Genomic DNA, 19,105 nt, shown 5'->3' with positions numbered 1-19,105 from the left:
TACATTACGAAAGTATATTTCTTCTTGAGTGACCAAGGGAATCCCCCACCGAAATGCAGGTTTCCAAATAACTACTAATTAGAAACTTCATTTGCCACAGAGTGGGTATCTTAAACACCCAAATTTACAAAGTTTCACTTTAGATTTCCCATGGTCAATGGAGAGCCATAGGGCTAAAATTCTGAGTGACTGAAAAAGTTTCCCCGAGAGACAGAACCATAAAAAATAAAGACCTTGAACATCTATGTTGATAACTTCATACACACGCTTCACAATGCCTTTCAACAAAGAAGAAACTTTCATTAGTGGAGCTGGCTGATGTAATCCAATCAGAACCTGAGATGCTAATGTCCCAGCATATGTTTCTGCCTGAGTAGTCTGGATATGGTACACTGAGGAATTTAAGGGCCATAATGCACCAGTCATCTGTAAAAGAGGTGAATAAACTTTTATATCTGATTTGTTTAGCAATACAACTATACACCAATGAGGTATAACCTATCCAGTGATTATTATACTAAAAAAACTGAACAGAACAGAACAAGCATTAATTCAGAATTCAAAAACAGGAAAAACAAGCAGTATTTTAGTTTGAATTTGTGTAGAGTGAACATTTCTATTTCTCTTATTGCATAGAAAAGGATGCAGTGTGATAACTGCTAGACTAATGAAGGAGTTGAACTCTTTGTCAGACCTAAAAGCTTTGCCAGGAACACATAAGAAAAGGAAGGTCTGGTTGTTAAGACAGGTCCTTTTTGAGTGTAGTACTTAATAACAGAGCCTCCATAACAAAATACTTATTACAGGCAGGGCTGGTAGCACCGCCTATTATTAAAAGGACCCAACACTTCCCTTATAAGCAACTGAAAACAGAGTCTTATGACTCTGCCAAAATTCAACATTTGGGCTGACATTTTCTACACTGGGTATCTGCCTCAGGATGATTTTTTTAAAATGTTTCTGCCAGAATGGTTCCTGCTGTTTCCAAGGATGAGGCTAGAGGGGAAAACGTTATTTTGCAATGTTAAGAAAATGTTAACAATCTTTCTTTGAGAAGTAGTACTGCCCCTTTGCTTTGGAGCAGTGACTTGCAAATATCACCCCATTGCTAAATTTCATCACGGATGCCTTTTGTTTCCCCTGTGAAAATCCATCCAAATTTGAACAAGTTATAAGCCTCTTTAAAATCTGTTTGTACATGCTCAGTAGAGACTTGTTAGAGCTTAGCAGCTAACACCTTGGAAGATTCCATATGTCCTGGGCATGCTCCAGTCCCTCACAGCTCCTAGTGAGGACAAGACTGCACATGCATTATCCTAACAAAGCCACTGAGCTTGTTCAGAAGCTCATTGGATCTTTCCCTCTAACAGCAACTGCTGTTTACTCCTGGAGTTAAACGATCAACATTTGGGGGATTCAGAATCTGACTGATATCTAGATCCCAGTTTCACAGCTGGCCCTTGTTTCCAGAATGAGTCAAGCCAAAACCCCAGATCTGAAAATACCCAACTTTGGAGTTCTTTAAATCCAAGTCTAAATTGTGTCTCTCAAGTCCATCTCTGCTTTTAAGTGGGGCTTAGAGGCAGAGCAGATGTCACTGGAGTAGAAGGACAATTAGATCTTATAGCATAAGAACTTTAAATTCCCTTTCAGTGTCTTAAGAAATGTCAAAGGAAGCTGTGAACTTGCTGTTACTCGAGATATGCAAGAGGAAAACTGGCATTCACCTATTGAGAATGCATTAGGAAAAATTAAATCTATCCTGCTATGATATGGGGAAGTGGCTGGATAATAAGGTCCTGCCTAGCACCAAGAACCCTTCCAGCCCAATGTAGCTTGGCTGTGTTGGTATTGAGTATCAATGTTGATGCAATGAGAGAAATAAGAACATAAGAGATTTTGGTTCTTTGTATCTATACGTACCATGGAGTGCAAAAGGCGTGAATGATTCAAAAGTCTTGGATCCACTCCGCTTAATTCATTAAAATCCATTTTCACAAGGACTGACACATTATACCAATATTTTTTCAGGTTTCTCTCTGAAATTGAACAAATTAAAATATAAAAGCATTTGGGGTCTGATCCAGAACAAATTGGAGTCAATAGAAAGGCTCCCATTGAATGCAGTGGGCTTTGACTCAGTATCTGTGAATGTACTATGTACAGCTATCATATAGCAAGGTATTTCTCATGTAATCCAGACAACAGAACTAGCCAGGGAGAAGAATTAGAGCAAGAAGGTTCCACCAAATCTTCAAAGCCAGTTTTCAGGGGCTCACAGATTCAATATTGAAACCAATCATCCTTGAATTGATGGAAATCAGATTAATGTATTATGTTATGAAGATACACAATAACAATTACTTTGTTTGTCCTCATCTTCAGCAGAAAAAGTAAGGCTTACTTCTTTTGGAGGGAGTTTAGAATTTGTCAATAACATACCTTCTGGTACAGGATCCACACAGACAGTTCCTTTGGATGAGTTACAGCATTTTTTAAGTCCTGGACAGTCAGTATCAAGTGTGCATGAATAGTTTAATGAATCCATTTCCTCCTCTGGACAAACACCAGGACTTGAGGCAAATTCATTGGATCTGTTCAATGCTGTGTAATAAAAACATTTAACAGCAAAATTGCATGAGATATTTGGTTTCTTTAACATTGTGATATAGAATTTAAGGGATACATCTCCTCATAATCCTGGGTGAGGGTCTCTTCTTGGGGTCTTCCTGAGGGAAGGAGGGGAGAATAGCAACTTAAGACAAGAAGTGTTCTGTATAAATTGTCAGCATCATCAACATTTTCTGATTTTTGTGACTTTTTCCATGATATTTTTATCAAAATTTTGAGTTAATAGAAAAGACAGGTTGCAGTAAATGAAAAAAAAATAAAACTTTGCATAAAATATGGAAAATGGAACATTTGCAACAAAACAGAAATAACTTGGAAATTTTCATGAGGTCACTTTCCTGTTTTTTGACCAGCTCTAGTCCAGACAGAATGAAATGTAAGGGTCAATAAACAGCAGAAAGGTGAAACATTCTGGGTTTTACCCCCACCAGCTCCTTCAGTTTTTATAATCTAAAATATTACACAGGGATGGAAATGGGTGTTTTCATGGGGATAAATTCTGCTCTCAGTTACACCACTGCCATGCAACTGAAAGCTATAGGGTTACATACTAAGAGAGGAGAGCAGAATTCAGCCCATGATTTGTAACCTGACAATGTTCATTTCATTTCTGGGAGTTACATGAGGTTGCTATCCTAAAACAGATTTAGCCAAGAAGAGGGTGGCTAAGGAAGAATATTACCACTTCCTAAGTAAAATGCACATGATTTTCCTGGCTTCATGCCAATAACTGGTTCCATTCTGAGGAAGACTAAAAATACTTTCTATGATATAATATCAGGCTTCTCTTAGCCTTCCCTTCATACACTCCTGTCAGACATAGGCCCAACTGCGGCTCATCTCCACTAGTCTTTCCAAGTTGGGTCCTATGTTTCTCTTTTCTTCTCCATTCACTGTGCCCAGTGCTTTTTGGTCTCATTAAGTCCCATTCTGCTGAGTGGACAATTTACTTCAGCCAAGAGGAAAATGAAAATGATTCCTGTGATTGTAGCCAAAGGTGTTCAAGTGATGAAAAATACATTCACCATAACTGAACTTCTAGGGAATTAAATGGACACTGCCAATTTTTAATGGGATTTAAATTTCTTGTATCCCAGTGTGCCAATTAAAAGTAAAATTTTGATTTTTCTGTCAAGTGGGCTGTAATATTGAATGAGATTCTTCTGTCTCCACTAAATATACTCCTTTAACAGGCTAGTGATCTTTAGTAATCAAGATTTAAAGTGAACATATGTAACCTACTGGTGGATGAGTGTTACAGGTCCGCCTCTTTGTTAATCCACAGAGGATAGGAGCCTAACCACAGCTAAGGAGACATGGCTTTTTAGCTCAAGCTGCAGCAGCTCAGACTTTTAGGTCTGGAGGACCCCAGTTCCACCCCCAGTGTGTTGGTGATAGTGTCCATCATACACATGCAAAATTACATGTACATCATTTGCAGCACAGTTTCTGCAACTTGCCATGCAGCCATAGTAATTGCTTAAAGATATTACCAGCTATGGCCATGTCTACACTAGTGAACTCACAGCAGCATGGCTGTACCGATGCAGCTGCGCCACTATAAGATGGCTCGTGTAGCCGCTCTGTGCCAACAGAAGAGAGCTCTTTCCCATCGACATAACAAAACCACCTCAACAAGCAGCAGTAGCTCTCCCGCCAACATAGCGCTGTGCACACTATCACTTCTGCGGACAAAACTTATGTCTTCTTCACACCCCTGAGCAGCATAAGTTTTGCCAATATAGGGGATAGTGTAGACATGGCCTTAGACTTCAGACTGGTCATTTGTACATTCAGTTACCTACACAGTCCAAGTAACTGGCATGCAAGTGATTTGCACATGCAGTTTTGAAGATTTGAGCCCAGAATTCCTTAGACTTTAACGATATTTTGTTCTCAATATGTACAAAATAAATATTTGGGTGTTTTAGTAGAGCTGTATGCAACCTGGCAAAGAGCTACATGGATTTAGTTCTATAGTTTGCTCCAAAACGACTGGCAGGAAATCAACCCTTAACATTTCAATTGAAAATTAGTTTTCAAAAAAGGTGAACCTCCAAGGTGATCCCCAGCAGCCCTACTCCCCCAATAAATATTGGGTTGCTTTAGCTCATGTATCTTCAGACAGTGCCCTGGGAGTTTTGCAAGGGAGGGGCAGATATTTTGGAGAGAGCCTGGCTCAGAGGAGAGAGATTCGTCAGCTTGAGAGAAAGGATTGGTTAAAACACTGTATTGGGACACATGAGCTACAGAATTAACTCCCAGCTCTGCCACAGACTTCCTGTGTAATCATGGACAAAGCACTTCAGATCCCCATCTGTGAAAGAGGAGCCTTTCTTTCACCTTTTTCTGCCTGGTCTATTTGAATTGTAAGCTCTTTGAAGCAGGGACTCTCTCTCACAGTGCATGTGTACAGAGAGTAACACAATAGGTCCCCCAGTCAAAGCTGGGGACTGGCCCCTGGTCCTGGCCACCTCCCAAGCACCTCCTCTTGGGCAGATGTGGCTTCCCAGCATTGTGTCTCTTTCCCCTCTTCCATGCCCTTTGTGAACTTTACCCAGTCCTTTTTGTGACTAACACCATGTCCCGCCTGGAGCTTGCTTAATAACAGAAACAGTCCAAAAACAGTCTTCAACACTCCCCAAAATAAATCCCTGCACCACAACCCAAAAGTTCATACTCCTGTCTGGCTCTTCTACCACATGCAGAGCTCTTCCCGGGTTTCAGTCTGCGTCCTTGCCAAAATGTTACTGTCAGCCTTTCCTAGCAGGAGCTCAACCTTCTAGCTCTGGCTTCCTCCTCCTGCCAATTTCTCCCCTGTTCAGAGGGAGAAGACAGCATATTACACTGCTCTCCTTCTGAGAGCTCCTCCTAAGTGGCTGAGAAATAGGGGACACACAGCCCTGCCCCACCCTACACTACAGAATTCCTGATCCCACACCCTTAAAGAAACAGTGTCCTGGGTTTTCTTTTTCCAACTATTAACTCCCCAGGACTACTTTCTCTCTTCTGTCTCTGGCCATTTCCTGTACCTTTGCTCACTCCAGTGTTCCAGGAACATGGACTTCAGGCTCCCTCTGAGCCTAACAGGCCAATACACCCCATTACAGGGACCTGTTGTGCTATATGCTACAGTAATACAAATAATAATAATAAGCTTCCCAATTCTGCAAACTACTACAAGCCAATGTTTATTGAACTTTTCTGAGCTTGGACTCAGAATTATGAACCCATCAAATCCTGAAATCAAGGCTCATTTTAAACAAGTCTGTGGTTCAATATAGCTATTTCACACAGTTCTTTTTTTAGCATGTGAAACTGCAGCATAAACCATTAATGAGTCATGTGCAAGCAATGGGAATGCCATTGAGTTCTGGCTGAAAGCCATATCATCCATTAATCTAGAATCTAAAGGTCATAATTTTTACATCAGCACAGAAACAAAGATGGACTCACATCACATTTCTGTCTAATCATATAAGACACACTTTAAAATCAATTTATTCTCTCTACTGTAACTATCATGGGAAGTCACCCACTAAGCCATCTGCAAAACATCATCATACTATCCGGGAGCAAAGCAATGGTCTCCTGTCAGTAGAATTATGTATAGTCTTTTCTTCTTCTATAACTTTACACAAATAATAAAGTAGAAATGCCGTTTCCATTGCCTAGCAACCAAAAGCTTAGTTACAAGCTTATTGCATATAATAACCACAATTTCTAGTTAGGCAGAAGAATCCTCCGGGATAGAGGTGCTAAGGGACATAATTAGCTTAGTATTAATCTCACTCTGTCTCTCTACCTGATCAGAACTCATAATATACAGTTTTCTCCATAACGTCCCTTACCATATCATCCTGAGATGGCTTGAGGTTGTGGTATAGCATAAGATCAAAGTACTGCAACTGTCACAGGGACCCACATGTGGACTAACAAAGACAGATTATTATAGGCAGGGCTGCTGGCATCATCTATTATTAAAGTTGCCAACACTTTCCATTATAAGCCCCTGTGTTTTCAGTTACTTATGACTTTGCCATACTTGAACTATTTGGGATGAAATTTTCATACCAGGTGTCTGCCTCAGGCTGATTTTTTTTCTTTTTCTTTTTTTTCTGCAGGGGATGGGGTGAGAGGGATTTTAGCCAAAATAGATCAGTAACTCCTGAGAACGAGGTTAGAGAAAAATACATTGTTTTGCCCATGTTACAAAATTCTGGCAATAGTTTTCTTTGCGAAGGACTAGCACCTCCATGCTTTGGAGCAGGGACTTGACATTTGGCAGGGGGGCTTTGTGTCAGGAATGTGCCTTTTGACATCCCTGGAAAAAGCTCAAATTTGGCCCAGTTGTAAGCCTCTGAGGAAAAATGCACTTTGCACATGTTCACTAGAGACTTGTAGAGAGGCACAGCTAGTGATTCTGAAGGTTCCATCTGCACAGAGCATGCTCCAGCACAGGGCTGTGCAGGACTTTCCCTGCAATTGCTACTCTAGGCTGCCATGGGCCATGCCAGGTCAACCTTCCTGCTCTATCCAGTGCTTTCAGTGACACCCCACCCCAATCCTCCAAGAAGCACGGAGGAGAAAGCTGACTGATGCAAATCCAGAGGACAAGACCCAGACCAGGGTGGAAGGAGAAGATTAGATAAGAAGTCTTGGGGGGAAACTAGGACTGGAGTTTCGGGGAGGGAGGGAAGGGAATTGAGGCCTGAGGACGGGGAACGGTTCTGGCTGAGCAAGGAGACTGGAACTGGGAGCCAGGGAGGTGGAAGTCTGCTGCAATCTTAAAAATCAGAAACCCTGTGCAATCTTAATGAGGCCCCTTTGTGCCTATTTATCTATTATGATACAGTCTTTAATTACATGATCATATGATATTTTTCCACGGGACTCCTGCCGCAGACAGTACACAGAATGGATAGTGCTCACTCACTTAATGAGCAGCTGTTCAGTATTTTCTTCTACCCTCATTGTTCAATGTGTGGCTTATTTACTGCACACTATTTCCACTGCTCTGAAGTCAGAACTATTGATTTCCTCAGGGGCTTTTCTATGGTGCTCATTACTATAGCATGAGTGCACCACAAATATTAATTCATTTACTTTTGCAACACCTTTGTGAGGTGGGTGGGATATTAATATCCCTATTTTACAAATGGGAAACTTAAGTCAAAGAGAGATTAAGGTCAAAAGTATCCACTACTTTTGGGTGCCCCATTTTGAGAGGCCTAGGACCTGATTTTTCAGAGTATGTAGCATTACACGGCACTTCTTATGTTCAAAGCACAGCTCTCATTGACTACAGTTGCAGCTGTGAGTATTCAGCTCTTCTCTAAATCAGATCCCAGGGTCTCAAGTCAAACACCCAGAAAATAAGGAACACACTATTAGTGACCACCTTTGAAAAGTCTGGCTTAAGTGGCATGCTCAGCATCTCATGGGAACTCTGCAGCACAGGAAGGGATAGAATCCAATTCGTCAGGGCAACATTCAACTGCCTGAACCATGAAACTATCCTTTCTCTTCCCAAAGTCCCCTGCCTCGTTCACTACACACCTTCCAACTTCTATAATGACAAATAAAGCAGAAGTTCCATAGACAACAGTTTCTTTTACTACACAACTCTGATTCCTCCCCAGAGCTGAGCCATCTTGTGTACTAAATGAGGCAGGAGTCCTGCGGAAAAAATAGTAAGTGATCACGTAATTAAAGACGGTTTTATAGCTTGTACCCACAAGGGAGCCAAACATAGATTGCACAGACAAGTTTCATTCTGGCATTTCCTAACTTCTGAGTTCTTGACTTTGCCACCGTATTAATGTTCTTTTAACGACTTTTCTTGGGTGTATAATATTGTCACAAGAGTGCAATTAACATTAGAAGGAGCTACTGAAGAAACTATACTAGTCATGTACTCTTAACCCTGCCCTCCACCCAAACCTTAAACAGAGAAAGCCTCTAGGCCTGCCTTCCCCGGCAAAGGGCTTTGATTGCTTCTAAAAAGTAAAGATGGGGAAATGGCCAGGAATAAGTTTCACTCCAAGGCTAAGCACATAGAGAAAGCCACTGTGGATAACATCAGGGGGAAAAACAATAGTCCAATGGCATGCAGTGCAGTAATTCCAGCAGTTCCAAATGGCCTCCTTTCATCATGTATTTAAGACTTTGTCTAGACAGTGCATTACCATTCATAGAATTTATGACTAATGCAAAGTAAGATGCCTGAATAATCTAATGCCAGAAATCATCTAGAAATTATGCAAATTTGTTAGCTGTTTAAAATACTCCCAAATTAACTTTAAAAAGAATAGTCAAAGTTATAGCATGCCATAGGTAAACATTTCCAGAGTATAGGTGTGCTAATTAATGGCGTGGTGCTAATTAAAGGTTGGTTTGAGAATTGTATAGCTAACCAGTGCAGGCATTTTCTATATATTTTAATATTGGTTTTGTTTTTAAAATTTAAGTATATCATGGTAGATGTTGTTTGCACTAGCACTGCTGCATCTGAACTGTTCATTAAAGAAGCTTTTTGTTTTAAAAATATACATCAATTACACAAGATATTTTTCAAAAGAGACTAGCGATTTTGGGTGCCTACATTTTTGAATGTCCAACTGAGGCTCTTTAAAAAGGGCCTGATTTTCAGAAATGTGCATCCATCCCAAAACAGAGACACCCAAAAATCACTAGTCACTTTTCAAACTCTTGGCCAAAATTGATTTTTATTAGTTTGTGCTATATACACAAATATCAACTATCCTTGACTGCTACTCCACCTTGCCATTATTTGGTTAATTTTTTACACCGTAGAAGTAGTTCTTGAAGGAGAGATTTGATCTACAGTAGTTTTCCACCAATCTGAAGTTACTGCCTGGAAATTTTGTATAACCAACAGTAGTTTTCCACCAGCCTGAAGATACTGTCTGGAAATATTGCAGTCTGTGGCCAAATTCTGCATTGATTTACACCCTGTGCAAAACACTGAAGTCAACTGAATTGCATGAAGGACTAAGTCAGGGCAGAATTTGTGTCTCACTATGCTTTTTTTCCCTTAGATTATTTTGAGAAAAAGATGGATTAACAAAAACAGACACCACTTTTATGTTCCAGTCATTTCCACTGAAGTCTTACATTGCTAAAGAGTGATTTAATAAGCAATAAATGATCAACAACTTGCATAATGTATGATGTTATGGGATGGATTTTCAAATGCACCTACGTGACATAAGACATAAGGGCTTGTGTACACAAGAAAGTATAGTATAACCTGAATCATCTTTTAAACCAATATAGTTAAACCAATGCAAAAGACTGTGTGGACACATTTCGGTATTAAAGTGGCTTATTTCAGTTTAATTAACTTAAAGTCAATTAGGAATGGGTTAATTAAACTGAAATAGGCTACTTTTATCACCAAACTTAGTGCCCATACAAACTTTTGCACTGGTTTAACTATATAGGAAAGTCACACCTTAAGTTATACCAGTTCTTTCTTGTGTCTTCAAAGTCCCACTGAAAGTCAATGGTACTTGTGCTCTCAAGTCATGGAGGTATGTCTACACTGCAGCTGGGAGCATGCCTCCTAGCCCGGCTAGACAGACATGCTCTCTCTCTTTGATCTAGCATGTTAAAAATAGCAGTGTGGATGTTGTGGCAGAGGCATCGGTTTGAGCTAGCCACCTGAGTAAAAGCCCACCCAGACACCTGGGTCCATACTCAGGTAGCTAGCCAATGCTGCAAAGTCTTCACTGCTACTTTTAGCACACTAACTCAAGCCCTGCTAGTGCACATCTGTCTTCCGGAGCTGGGAGGCTGCAATGTAGACATACCCTTAAGTACTTTTGAAATTCCCACCCACTGTCTCTAAGGAACTCAATGTATCTGTAGCCTTTGGGAGCTTTTTAAAATATGGATTTGTTCACAACAAGCAGCCCTATGCAAAATGTTGAACGTGGTCTGACAGCAGGTGAAACTTATCAGATTTGGAATTTTGTTATAAACCAGAAAGTCAGATCAGATTCCATGAAAGGTTCACTGCATTTTCCAACTTTTCAAGCAAACCTGGAACAACTTGTGGATTCATGAAGAAATCATGACATCAGGCAGCCATCACATAAGTTTTCCTTTGAATTTTTAGGTTCATTTGAACTCAAAATTCAAAGCACAACTTGAAGATGGCCATGAAGTGCCATGGCTCCAAACTCAAGCAAATATTAAAATAAGTCCTTGTGAAATTAAATCAGCATGTTTCCAGTAGTCCTAACAGATAGCCCTGTAAAATGAAGTCATCCACAGAACAGGTACAGCACCAGGCAATGGCTGTGCAAGCTACTCCACACTGCTCTACTAATGTGCATCCACCCTGACACATACAAAGACAAGCTGTAGGGGCGGCAAAGTAATGCATTTCCAAAATTGACATTTTGAACCAAGCTTACTGATGATCTATGCCAACTCAGCAGTTTCAGTGGACTGACACCAGCAGTGAACTTGGCCTTTTGAGTCAAAATCTATAGTGAATCACCTAACAAAAGGAATATTTATTTAAATAATTATTATAATACTTACATAAAGTGCAATAGAACCCAACTTGTTCATACCCTTCACAGCAATCTGTAAAATTCATAATCTCAGGGACTTCAGCGATGCGATACTGAGTTTTATAAGATGTCTTAAGACAAACCATCCATGGAATCCATCCTCCACAAGAAGAGTGTTTCTCATATGACTTTTGGTAGGCAACCATTTTAGACACAGTTTTAGTCATGCTATAGTTGCACAGATGGTAGCCTAACAAGGAGAGGCCTTTTTCTAAAAAAAAAAAAAAAAAAATCAGGGTTAGCTTCTAGCACTACAGAATGAGTTTCCTTCAATGTTTAGATGTAAACTGGGCTATGATATAGGAAAAAAGAGTCATTTAATGAATGATTGATTCTCAGAAAGGCCATTATTAGGAAGAATGTTACTGGAGAAAGTGGACAGGTGAAGTTTGCTGATGGCAATTACTGGTGGGAGTTGTTTTGGTTAGTAAAAACTATGCAGTTTGTGAGAAGCTCCAGATAAACATAAATGCCTTGAGAGATTGGGCAGAACAATGGCAATATAACTTGGATACGTTTTATGGACATTAACAAAATTAGTCTAAAATTCACATGTGAGGTAAGGAACTCAGAACTTCTATTATTTTCTGAGAAAAAAACAGAGTTCATAGTGTCTGGAAACATAAAAATCAGAGGTGGGAGCTCATTAGGTTTTTTATTTTTCCCGTGTGCTTCATCCCATCTTATTTTCAGTGCCTCGACAACATCCTTTGATATACTATACTAGAAGACAAGAGCATGGTGACCCCACAACATTTGGAGACATGTTTCTGCTGACAAGCATTCCCAGAAGACCATGTCACTGGACTTTCTGTTTTACCTTTCTAATTTTTTAGTGTATCATCAGTGTAGATCCTATGGATCAGACCTCAGCTGTTATAAATTTGCACAGATCCACTGATTTCAGTGAATCTATGCCAATTTATACTGAGGCTGAAAATCTGATCCTATATCTTTTGAGACCTGAAATCAGTTTAGATGAGGTTAGATTTAACCGGGGTAAAATGGCCTCCATAAAGGCATGTGTTAAATTAAGTCTCAAATCTCTGCTGCTTAGGCCCTGGCAGTCATCTTCAAAATCTTAAACAGGCCTGCTGTAGAAGGAAAGCAACAGAGGTGAGCTAGCATGGATTAGTGGGAGGTTGCTGATGAATTGTATTGGATGAGGGATCCACAAAACGAAAGACAAGTTTTCCTTAATTACACAACCCAGAATTTGCTGATAATCAGAGGGACAGATAACTTAAGAGAGAAGTGTTTTATTTTTATGCTGTCTCAAGTACAGGCTTAGTGGTGATGCTTGGCTAAAGTCTTTGTTATATTAAAGACGAACTTATGAAGGATACAATGATAATATGTGTCAGTGTATTACAGATCACTTTATAAAAGAGGATCTTTTCAGTCCTCAATCCTGAAAAACCCTTATGAATGTGCTTATCTTTACACACGCAATGGAATTACTCATGTGAGTAAAGTTCTGCACATTCAGAAATGCTGGCAGGATCAGGGCTCTCCTAAGGATGGAATTGGTATCTATAGTATTTTCAGCAGATTTATTTCAGATTATGAGAAAACCATTTTAAACATTCAAATAATTCATTTGATAATAAAATCAACTGACTTATCTGAAAAGTTTAATAGGTGAATCCCAATCACATGCAACAAAATGAAAGTATCAAGAGGGAGCATTAAAAAAAGGTAGACTAGCAAGTCAAATGAAATACAGTATTTAATTAGAGTAAAATTGTAAGTAATTTTATTTAGGGTTGTGTGATAGACAACATGATTTCCTCTTGAGATATTATAAAAATGGGAGGGGTGACATTTGGAAATGTGAAAAGAATAATCAGATAAACACATCTTTATTGTATAACTTTACACACAGAAAAAGATGGAAAGGGCTTTTAATAACTTAAATGTGAAGTGGATACAGAAATCAAAGTGTGGTGGGACTACACCTTTCGGGGCTCTCAGAGAACTGTGGACAGCCAAACAGAGAATGAAGCAAGAGAAGCATGCAATCAAAACATGTACAGTACAAATGATTCAAAGATGACAAAAAAATATAAACTAATTCAACGTAAAAATGTTAGATGCTGGTCCTTATACAACACATTTTCAAACACACACACACCCCAAAAAACATGCTTACCACATTTGTTAGCAAACGGTGTCCTGTATTTGTGCGCACATAAATGTGTAATTGAAAATTTCGTGGGTTCATTTTTAAGAGGTCTCTTTAGAAAGTTGGAACCCAGGGCCAGATCCTCAGCTAGTTTAAGTCAGTGTATTTTCACAGAATTCAATGGAGCTCCATTGACTTACATCTGTGGAGGATTTGGCCACAGACCACTTGTGCGATTGTGAGCAATTCATTTAATCTCTCTCTGCCTCAGTTCTCCAGCTATAAAACAGGGATAATGCTACCTGACTGGGGTGCTGTGAGCATAAATTAATTATGGCCTTCAGATTTTACAGGGATGGAGGGGGCCATACATATAGATAGACGGAGTCTGGTCCTGGGTTTCATAGATCAAAATTGTGATATTCAAGAATTGCAGTGTTAAAATTTTAAATGTTAGGATTGTGTGGGCTGTTCTGCATGCCCCCAGCCATCCCCATCACCACAACAACAGTGCTCAGATCCCACTACAATAAGTGTGGTATAAGAACCTGAACAGAACAGCACAATGAGATAAGAGGAAGGTTAAAGATACATGTTCTCACATCCAGAGCTGAAACGAAAGTCTACAGATATCATCACAAATCTAAAGCTTCCAGGGCAACCAAAACCAGCTTGGGATCTGTAGCAACATTCAACATATATACTGATATGAAATCTAGAAAGTAAAATGGTACAGATGTGTGAAAACCAAGTGTAAGCATATAATTAAAAAGCACTGATGTCAGGCCAGATGTATGCAATTCAATTTTATGGCTGTTTCACTAGGCACGGGATGAAACTGCCAGAGCCAAGAAAGCAGGTTGAGGGATTCCCATGAGAGTGTAGAAAGATGCACTTCTAAAGAGATTGAACCAAAGCTAACAGAAGCAAGCACAGTTCCAGCTTCTCCTTCTCTGAAGCTAGTTCAGGCCCACAGTGCAGTCTTATTTTAAATAAGGCTTGTTACTAGGAGAGCTCGGTTCTCTGGGGACAGCAGTTTCTCCTGAGCACTGTGGCTTAGCACGATTTGGTCTGTTCAGCAAATTGGCATTCTCTGCTCATTAGCTCCCAATCAGCAGGAATTAAAGTGTACTGGACTGTGTTTCCACCAACTCACAATTGAAATTACTAGCAAAGCAGATAATCATCTGAAGTTACTTCTGTTACATGAGGTCAGTCATCTTTGAGCATTTCAGCTTTCATTTTAGCAATCTCAAGCACGGGCAGGCAAAGTACAAATCAACAATAACAAAAGCACCTATGTGACTATTTTATTATAAGAGGTGAGCTGCGTTGGTTAGTCAGTATTCAGCTCAGACTCTGAATTAGGAATAGGCTGTGTTTTGATTTCAAGGTCAAGACCAAATCAGGCCTGGTATATGGGATCATTGTCAAATTTACCAGTGACAAAAACTTCTGAGCTTTTCATGCTAGATTTTCATCCCAAATTATGGAAATCTCACAAGATCAACTGCTGTCATGTTGGGTTGAAATTTGCAAGAATGCTTGAGATCTAAATCCAAACATGAACCAGAGACAAAGTCCTTAATTGCTTTGATGTGACCTACAATTAAACCCAAGGGTGTGGGTCCTCATCCAGGGGATTCAAACAACAGCTCTGTCTCCAAAATTTAAAAAGATTTGAATTAAAGGTTCTGTTTTCTGGGCTCTCATATCTGAAAACCTCAAACATTTTTTTTGAAGAAAGCACAAAAAGATCTCTGTATCTTCTGCCTTTCCCCCCTTCTGTAGGGGGATTATTTAAAATGTGGGTTTTGGTAGCGTTATTGAGAAAAATCCATGTTTAAGTAGAGTGATCAGATAGCAAGTGTGAAAAATTGGGACGGGGGTGGTGAGTAATAGGACCCTCTATTAGAAAAAGCCCCAAATAGTGGGACTGTCCCTATAAAATCGGAACATCTGGTCACCCTATGTTTCAGAAATGGGTTATATATTTTGGCTGTGAATTTCAAGGCCACTGAGGCAATTTTTAAAAAATACAACAACAAAACCCCAGCCAAAAATTAAAAGCTGTTCAAATCAAAATAAATAATGAATTAGTCTAGAAATTAAGAGTAAACTAGGAATTAAAACTGGTGCTCCAAAGCCAGAAATTTGCATGGTTACTTGGCTGGATTATTCCTATTCACAGCCGATAACTGAATGTGAGAGTTAAAGATGTGCCATCTACACGCTTGCCTTTGCCACCTCATACATCTCTAGAAGTTTGCTAGGAAGGAAAAGGATTTTTCATCAAAATAGGCACATGACTGAGTATAAAGCTGCAATTCAAGCCTCTCTTTTCTGGCAAAAGGGTAATGACAGGTTTTTTAACTGGTGGATTCTTATGTGGTCATTGAGACACAGCTGGGTTTCTGGAGAGCAGAAACAATCACTGGTTCATTTAGCATATAGAGACATCTCATCATATCCAAACTAAAATATGCGTTGTGTATTACTCACCTGTGAAGACATTTCCTTTCCCTTGCCCTGTGGTTGTCCAGAGAATGAAGAAAGAAATAACAATGATCCGGGTCATTGTACCTGCAAAGACTGGCATCGTTTTTCTTATTTCTTTGTTCCCAGGGAACAAAAACTCAGTTGTTATTACATCCAGATTTTTTGAATAAGGAAAAATTTTCCTCTGTTTTTCTCCTTTGCAAATGGGTGATGACAACTGGCTTCTGAACAAAGAGAAAATCCAATGGGTATTTCATCTGTGTAGTCTCATTAATGCTTTCCCCATGGAACCCTTGCATCTCAATTACCGAGCCTACCAGTGCACAGCTTGAACCATCCAATGTAGTCATTTACAAAACAAGATATTAGAAAAACTGCTGCACTGGTCCGTGTCTATCCTTCTGAGCACTAATCTCCTTTTGTACCTTGAACATCAGGCAGACGGGAACCATATATCACACAGTTGACTGTACCTCAGCATTCATTTTAAACCCAATTTTGACTCTGGCCAAATCAGAGCTGATGTTATATTATAGTTCACATCTGGAAATTATTGGCCGCAGAAATTCTACCTCTTGAAGTCAAAGTTATTAAAAATAACTGTATATGTTAAAATAATGCTTCCCTCCTAACTTAAAGCTTCCTCACTGGCTGCTTTAGTGCCTCCCTCATTTTGTTGTAACCGCACTGTCACCCATGTTGATGCCCAAGTGAGAGCTAGAATAGGGCTGGGCAGCGATAGGGCAGGATCAGGTTGTATATAAGCAAATTTGGGCATCCAGAAACCCCTTTCTTTTCACTATCTAAAACAGGAATGTAAATTGCAAAGACAAATGGATCCACATTGTTCAAACACAATATGCAAGCATAGAAATTGTTCTCTTTTATTGAAAAAGAAAGAAAGAAACAAACAAACAACCAACCACAAATCCTCACTAATGAAATGTTATAACTGAGATTTCAGAATGAAGCCTGGAAAGTTAGTTATGGTTATGGTATGCCTACACCACACAAATATATTAATACATAAATACAGTAGAACACCAGAGTTACCAACTGATCAGTCAACCACACACCTTATTTGGAACCAGAAGTACATAATCAGGCAGCAGCAGAGGGGGAAAAAAGCAAATGCAGTACAGTACTGTGTAAACTATTAAAAAAATAAAGGGAAAGTTTAAAAAAAAGACTTGACAAGGTAAAGAAACTGTTTCTATGCTTGTTTCATTTCAATTAAGATGGTTAAAAGCAGCATTTTTCATCTGCATAGTAAAGTTTCAAAGCTGCATTAAGTCGAAGTTCAGTTAACTATTTAAAGAACAATCATAACGTTTTGTTCAGCGTTACGAACAATTCAGAGCTCCGAACAACCTCCATTCCCAAGGTGTTCATAACTCTGACATTCTACTGTAATGCCATATAGCAATAGTACCAATTATTACCAGTGCTTAAGAGAACTAGGTAAAGTTTCTTTGGTGACCACAACTGTATGTTTAAAATCTCAGCCACAACAATGCAACCATACATCTTTGAACAATTACCTTGTTAGACCCCTCAAGTTAAATCGGTGTAGGCTTCCAGGAAACACGCAGAGGCAATGAGTGGTTCAATAAGTAGTTTATTTCCCTCTGAGTCAGTACTGAGCCAGAGCTCCAGCACAGTGTTGAGGACACCTAGCTGCTGTTGGTGCTACCCATCTGTTTTGATGCATGAGATTTAAAAACTTAGACCAGGCTGGGGAAAAAATTCCCTAGAAAATTGAGACAAAAATGAAAAAAAATCATTTTCATCTAAACTTCCCACTGAAAATTTTGTTTTTTAGTGGAAACTCAAATATAAAAAAAAAATTCAACCAAAAAAAAAATCTTTTGAGTTGGAAATGCTAACACAGTGTCTCATGGGAGTTGTAGTTTGGGTGCCTCCTGCTCCCATTCTTCTCCATAGGCCAGGATCCTTAGCTGGACAACACCTCCCATGATGCACTATGGTATCTCCTCTTAGAGAGGGGAGGCAGTCCTTCAGCACCATGCATCATGGTAGTCTGGCCAGGAAGCTCAGCCCAGCCCACAGAGAAAGAGGACATGTAGGGTGACCAGATGTCCCAATTTTATAGGGGCAGTCCTGATTTTTGGGTCTTTTTCTTATATAGGCTTCTATTACCCCCCACCCCCTATCCCGATTTTTCACACCTGCTGTCTGGTCACCCTAAAGACATGAAGCAACTGAACTACAACTTCACCATAGCATAATTTCCAAATAGAAATATTTTGGGATTGGGGTGTTCATTTTTTACTAAAAAGCCAACATTTCCTGCTGAAAGTAGATTCTTCGTGAAAAAAATTTGTTTTGCCAAAAGCTCAATTTTCTGTCAAAAAATGTTGACAGAAAATTTTTAACTAATACTAATAAAACTTAAGTCCTGACTTATGGTCATTAAAAACTCCATAGTACTTTTGGAAGAACAGAGAATGTTCTGCAATGTCCTGTAAAGATTTAAATGTAGGTAATTACATTCTGCCAACCTATACTTCCACTGAGGTTTCAAGGACATGTGGTATTCCTCACTTACTAATCTAGATTGGTAATCTAGCAGGGGTCTCAAAGTCCCGGCCCATGGGCCATCGGCAGCCCAAGAACCTCCCCACTCCGGCCTTCAGAAACTTTTAATTAAATTCTTTCATCCAGCCCTCATGGCTGCCAGCCGAGGGGCGGCGGGGTAGCGGGCAGGAGAGAGTCACATGCCCCTCCCCCCAACGTTGTTCCATCCTGCTGCTCCTGGGACCCTCCCAGGGGTTGCACTCAGCAAAGTGTCATTCACCTCGGGCAGCTCGGCTGCCTGCAAGCGGTTCTCTATCCCTGCTGTTGTTGGTGGAGCCATGGAGGAGAGACCCATGCAGCCACGCTGCCAGCTGTCTGCTGCAGGTGGCACCCCCCCCCCCCCCCACAGCTCCCATTGGCTAGGGGAGAGGGACAGAGATACCATCACTAGTTGCTGGGCAGAGTCAGTCATGGAAGCAGCATCATTAATTGCTGGGCAAAGTCAGCATCACTAGTCACCTGGTAGAGTCAGCTGGGGCGGCATGAGACCAAGGAAGCGAGGGAAAAGGGTGGGAAACGGGCTGGGAGGTGGCATGAACACCATATTCAGTGACATTATTGGCCTGCTGGGAGGATTTGAGGACTGGCACTGGCCCTAAGGTAAATTGAGTTTGAGACCCCTGTTGTAGAGTGTTGCTTTAAAACA

The 19,105-nt window shown here is 40.0% G+C and overlaps 1 protein-coding gene across 1 annotated transcript in view; it reads right to left on the bottom strand.

Moving 5' to 3' along the window:
* Window positions 1-18,476, bottom strand: part of UMODL1 (uromodulin like 1) — a 70,211-nt gene extending 51,735 nt beyond the window's left edge. Inside the window, 6 exon segments of the mRNA XM_044980152.1 lie at window positions 234-426; window positions 1,924-2,039; window positions 2,443-2,604; window positions 11,206-11,448; window positions 15,865-16,085; window positions 18,427-18,476. Of these exon segments, the coding sequence (XP_044836087.1) occupies window positions 234-426; window positions 1,924-2,039; window positions 2,443-2,604; window positions 11,206-11,448; window positions 15,865-16,085; window positions 18,427-18,476 (985 nt within the window).
* Between the last annotated feature and the right edge of the window lie 629 nt (window positions 18,477-19,105).

Source organism: Mauremys mutica, chromosome 1 (genome assembly GCF_020497125.1).
Source record: "Mauremys mutica isolate MM-2020 ecotype Southern chromosome 1, ASM2049712v1, whole genome shotgun sequence".
Classification (NCBI taxonomy): domain Eukaryota; kingdom Metazoa; phylum Chordata; order Testudines; family Geoemydidae; genus Mauremys; species Mauremys mutica.
Note: the sequence above shows the minus strand (reverse complement) of the source record. Positions and strands in the feature narration are given on the sequence as shown.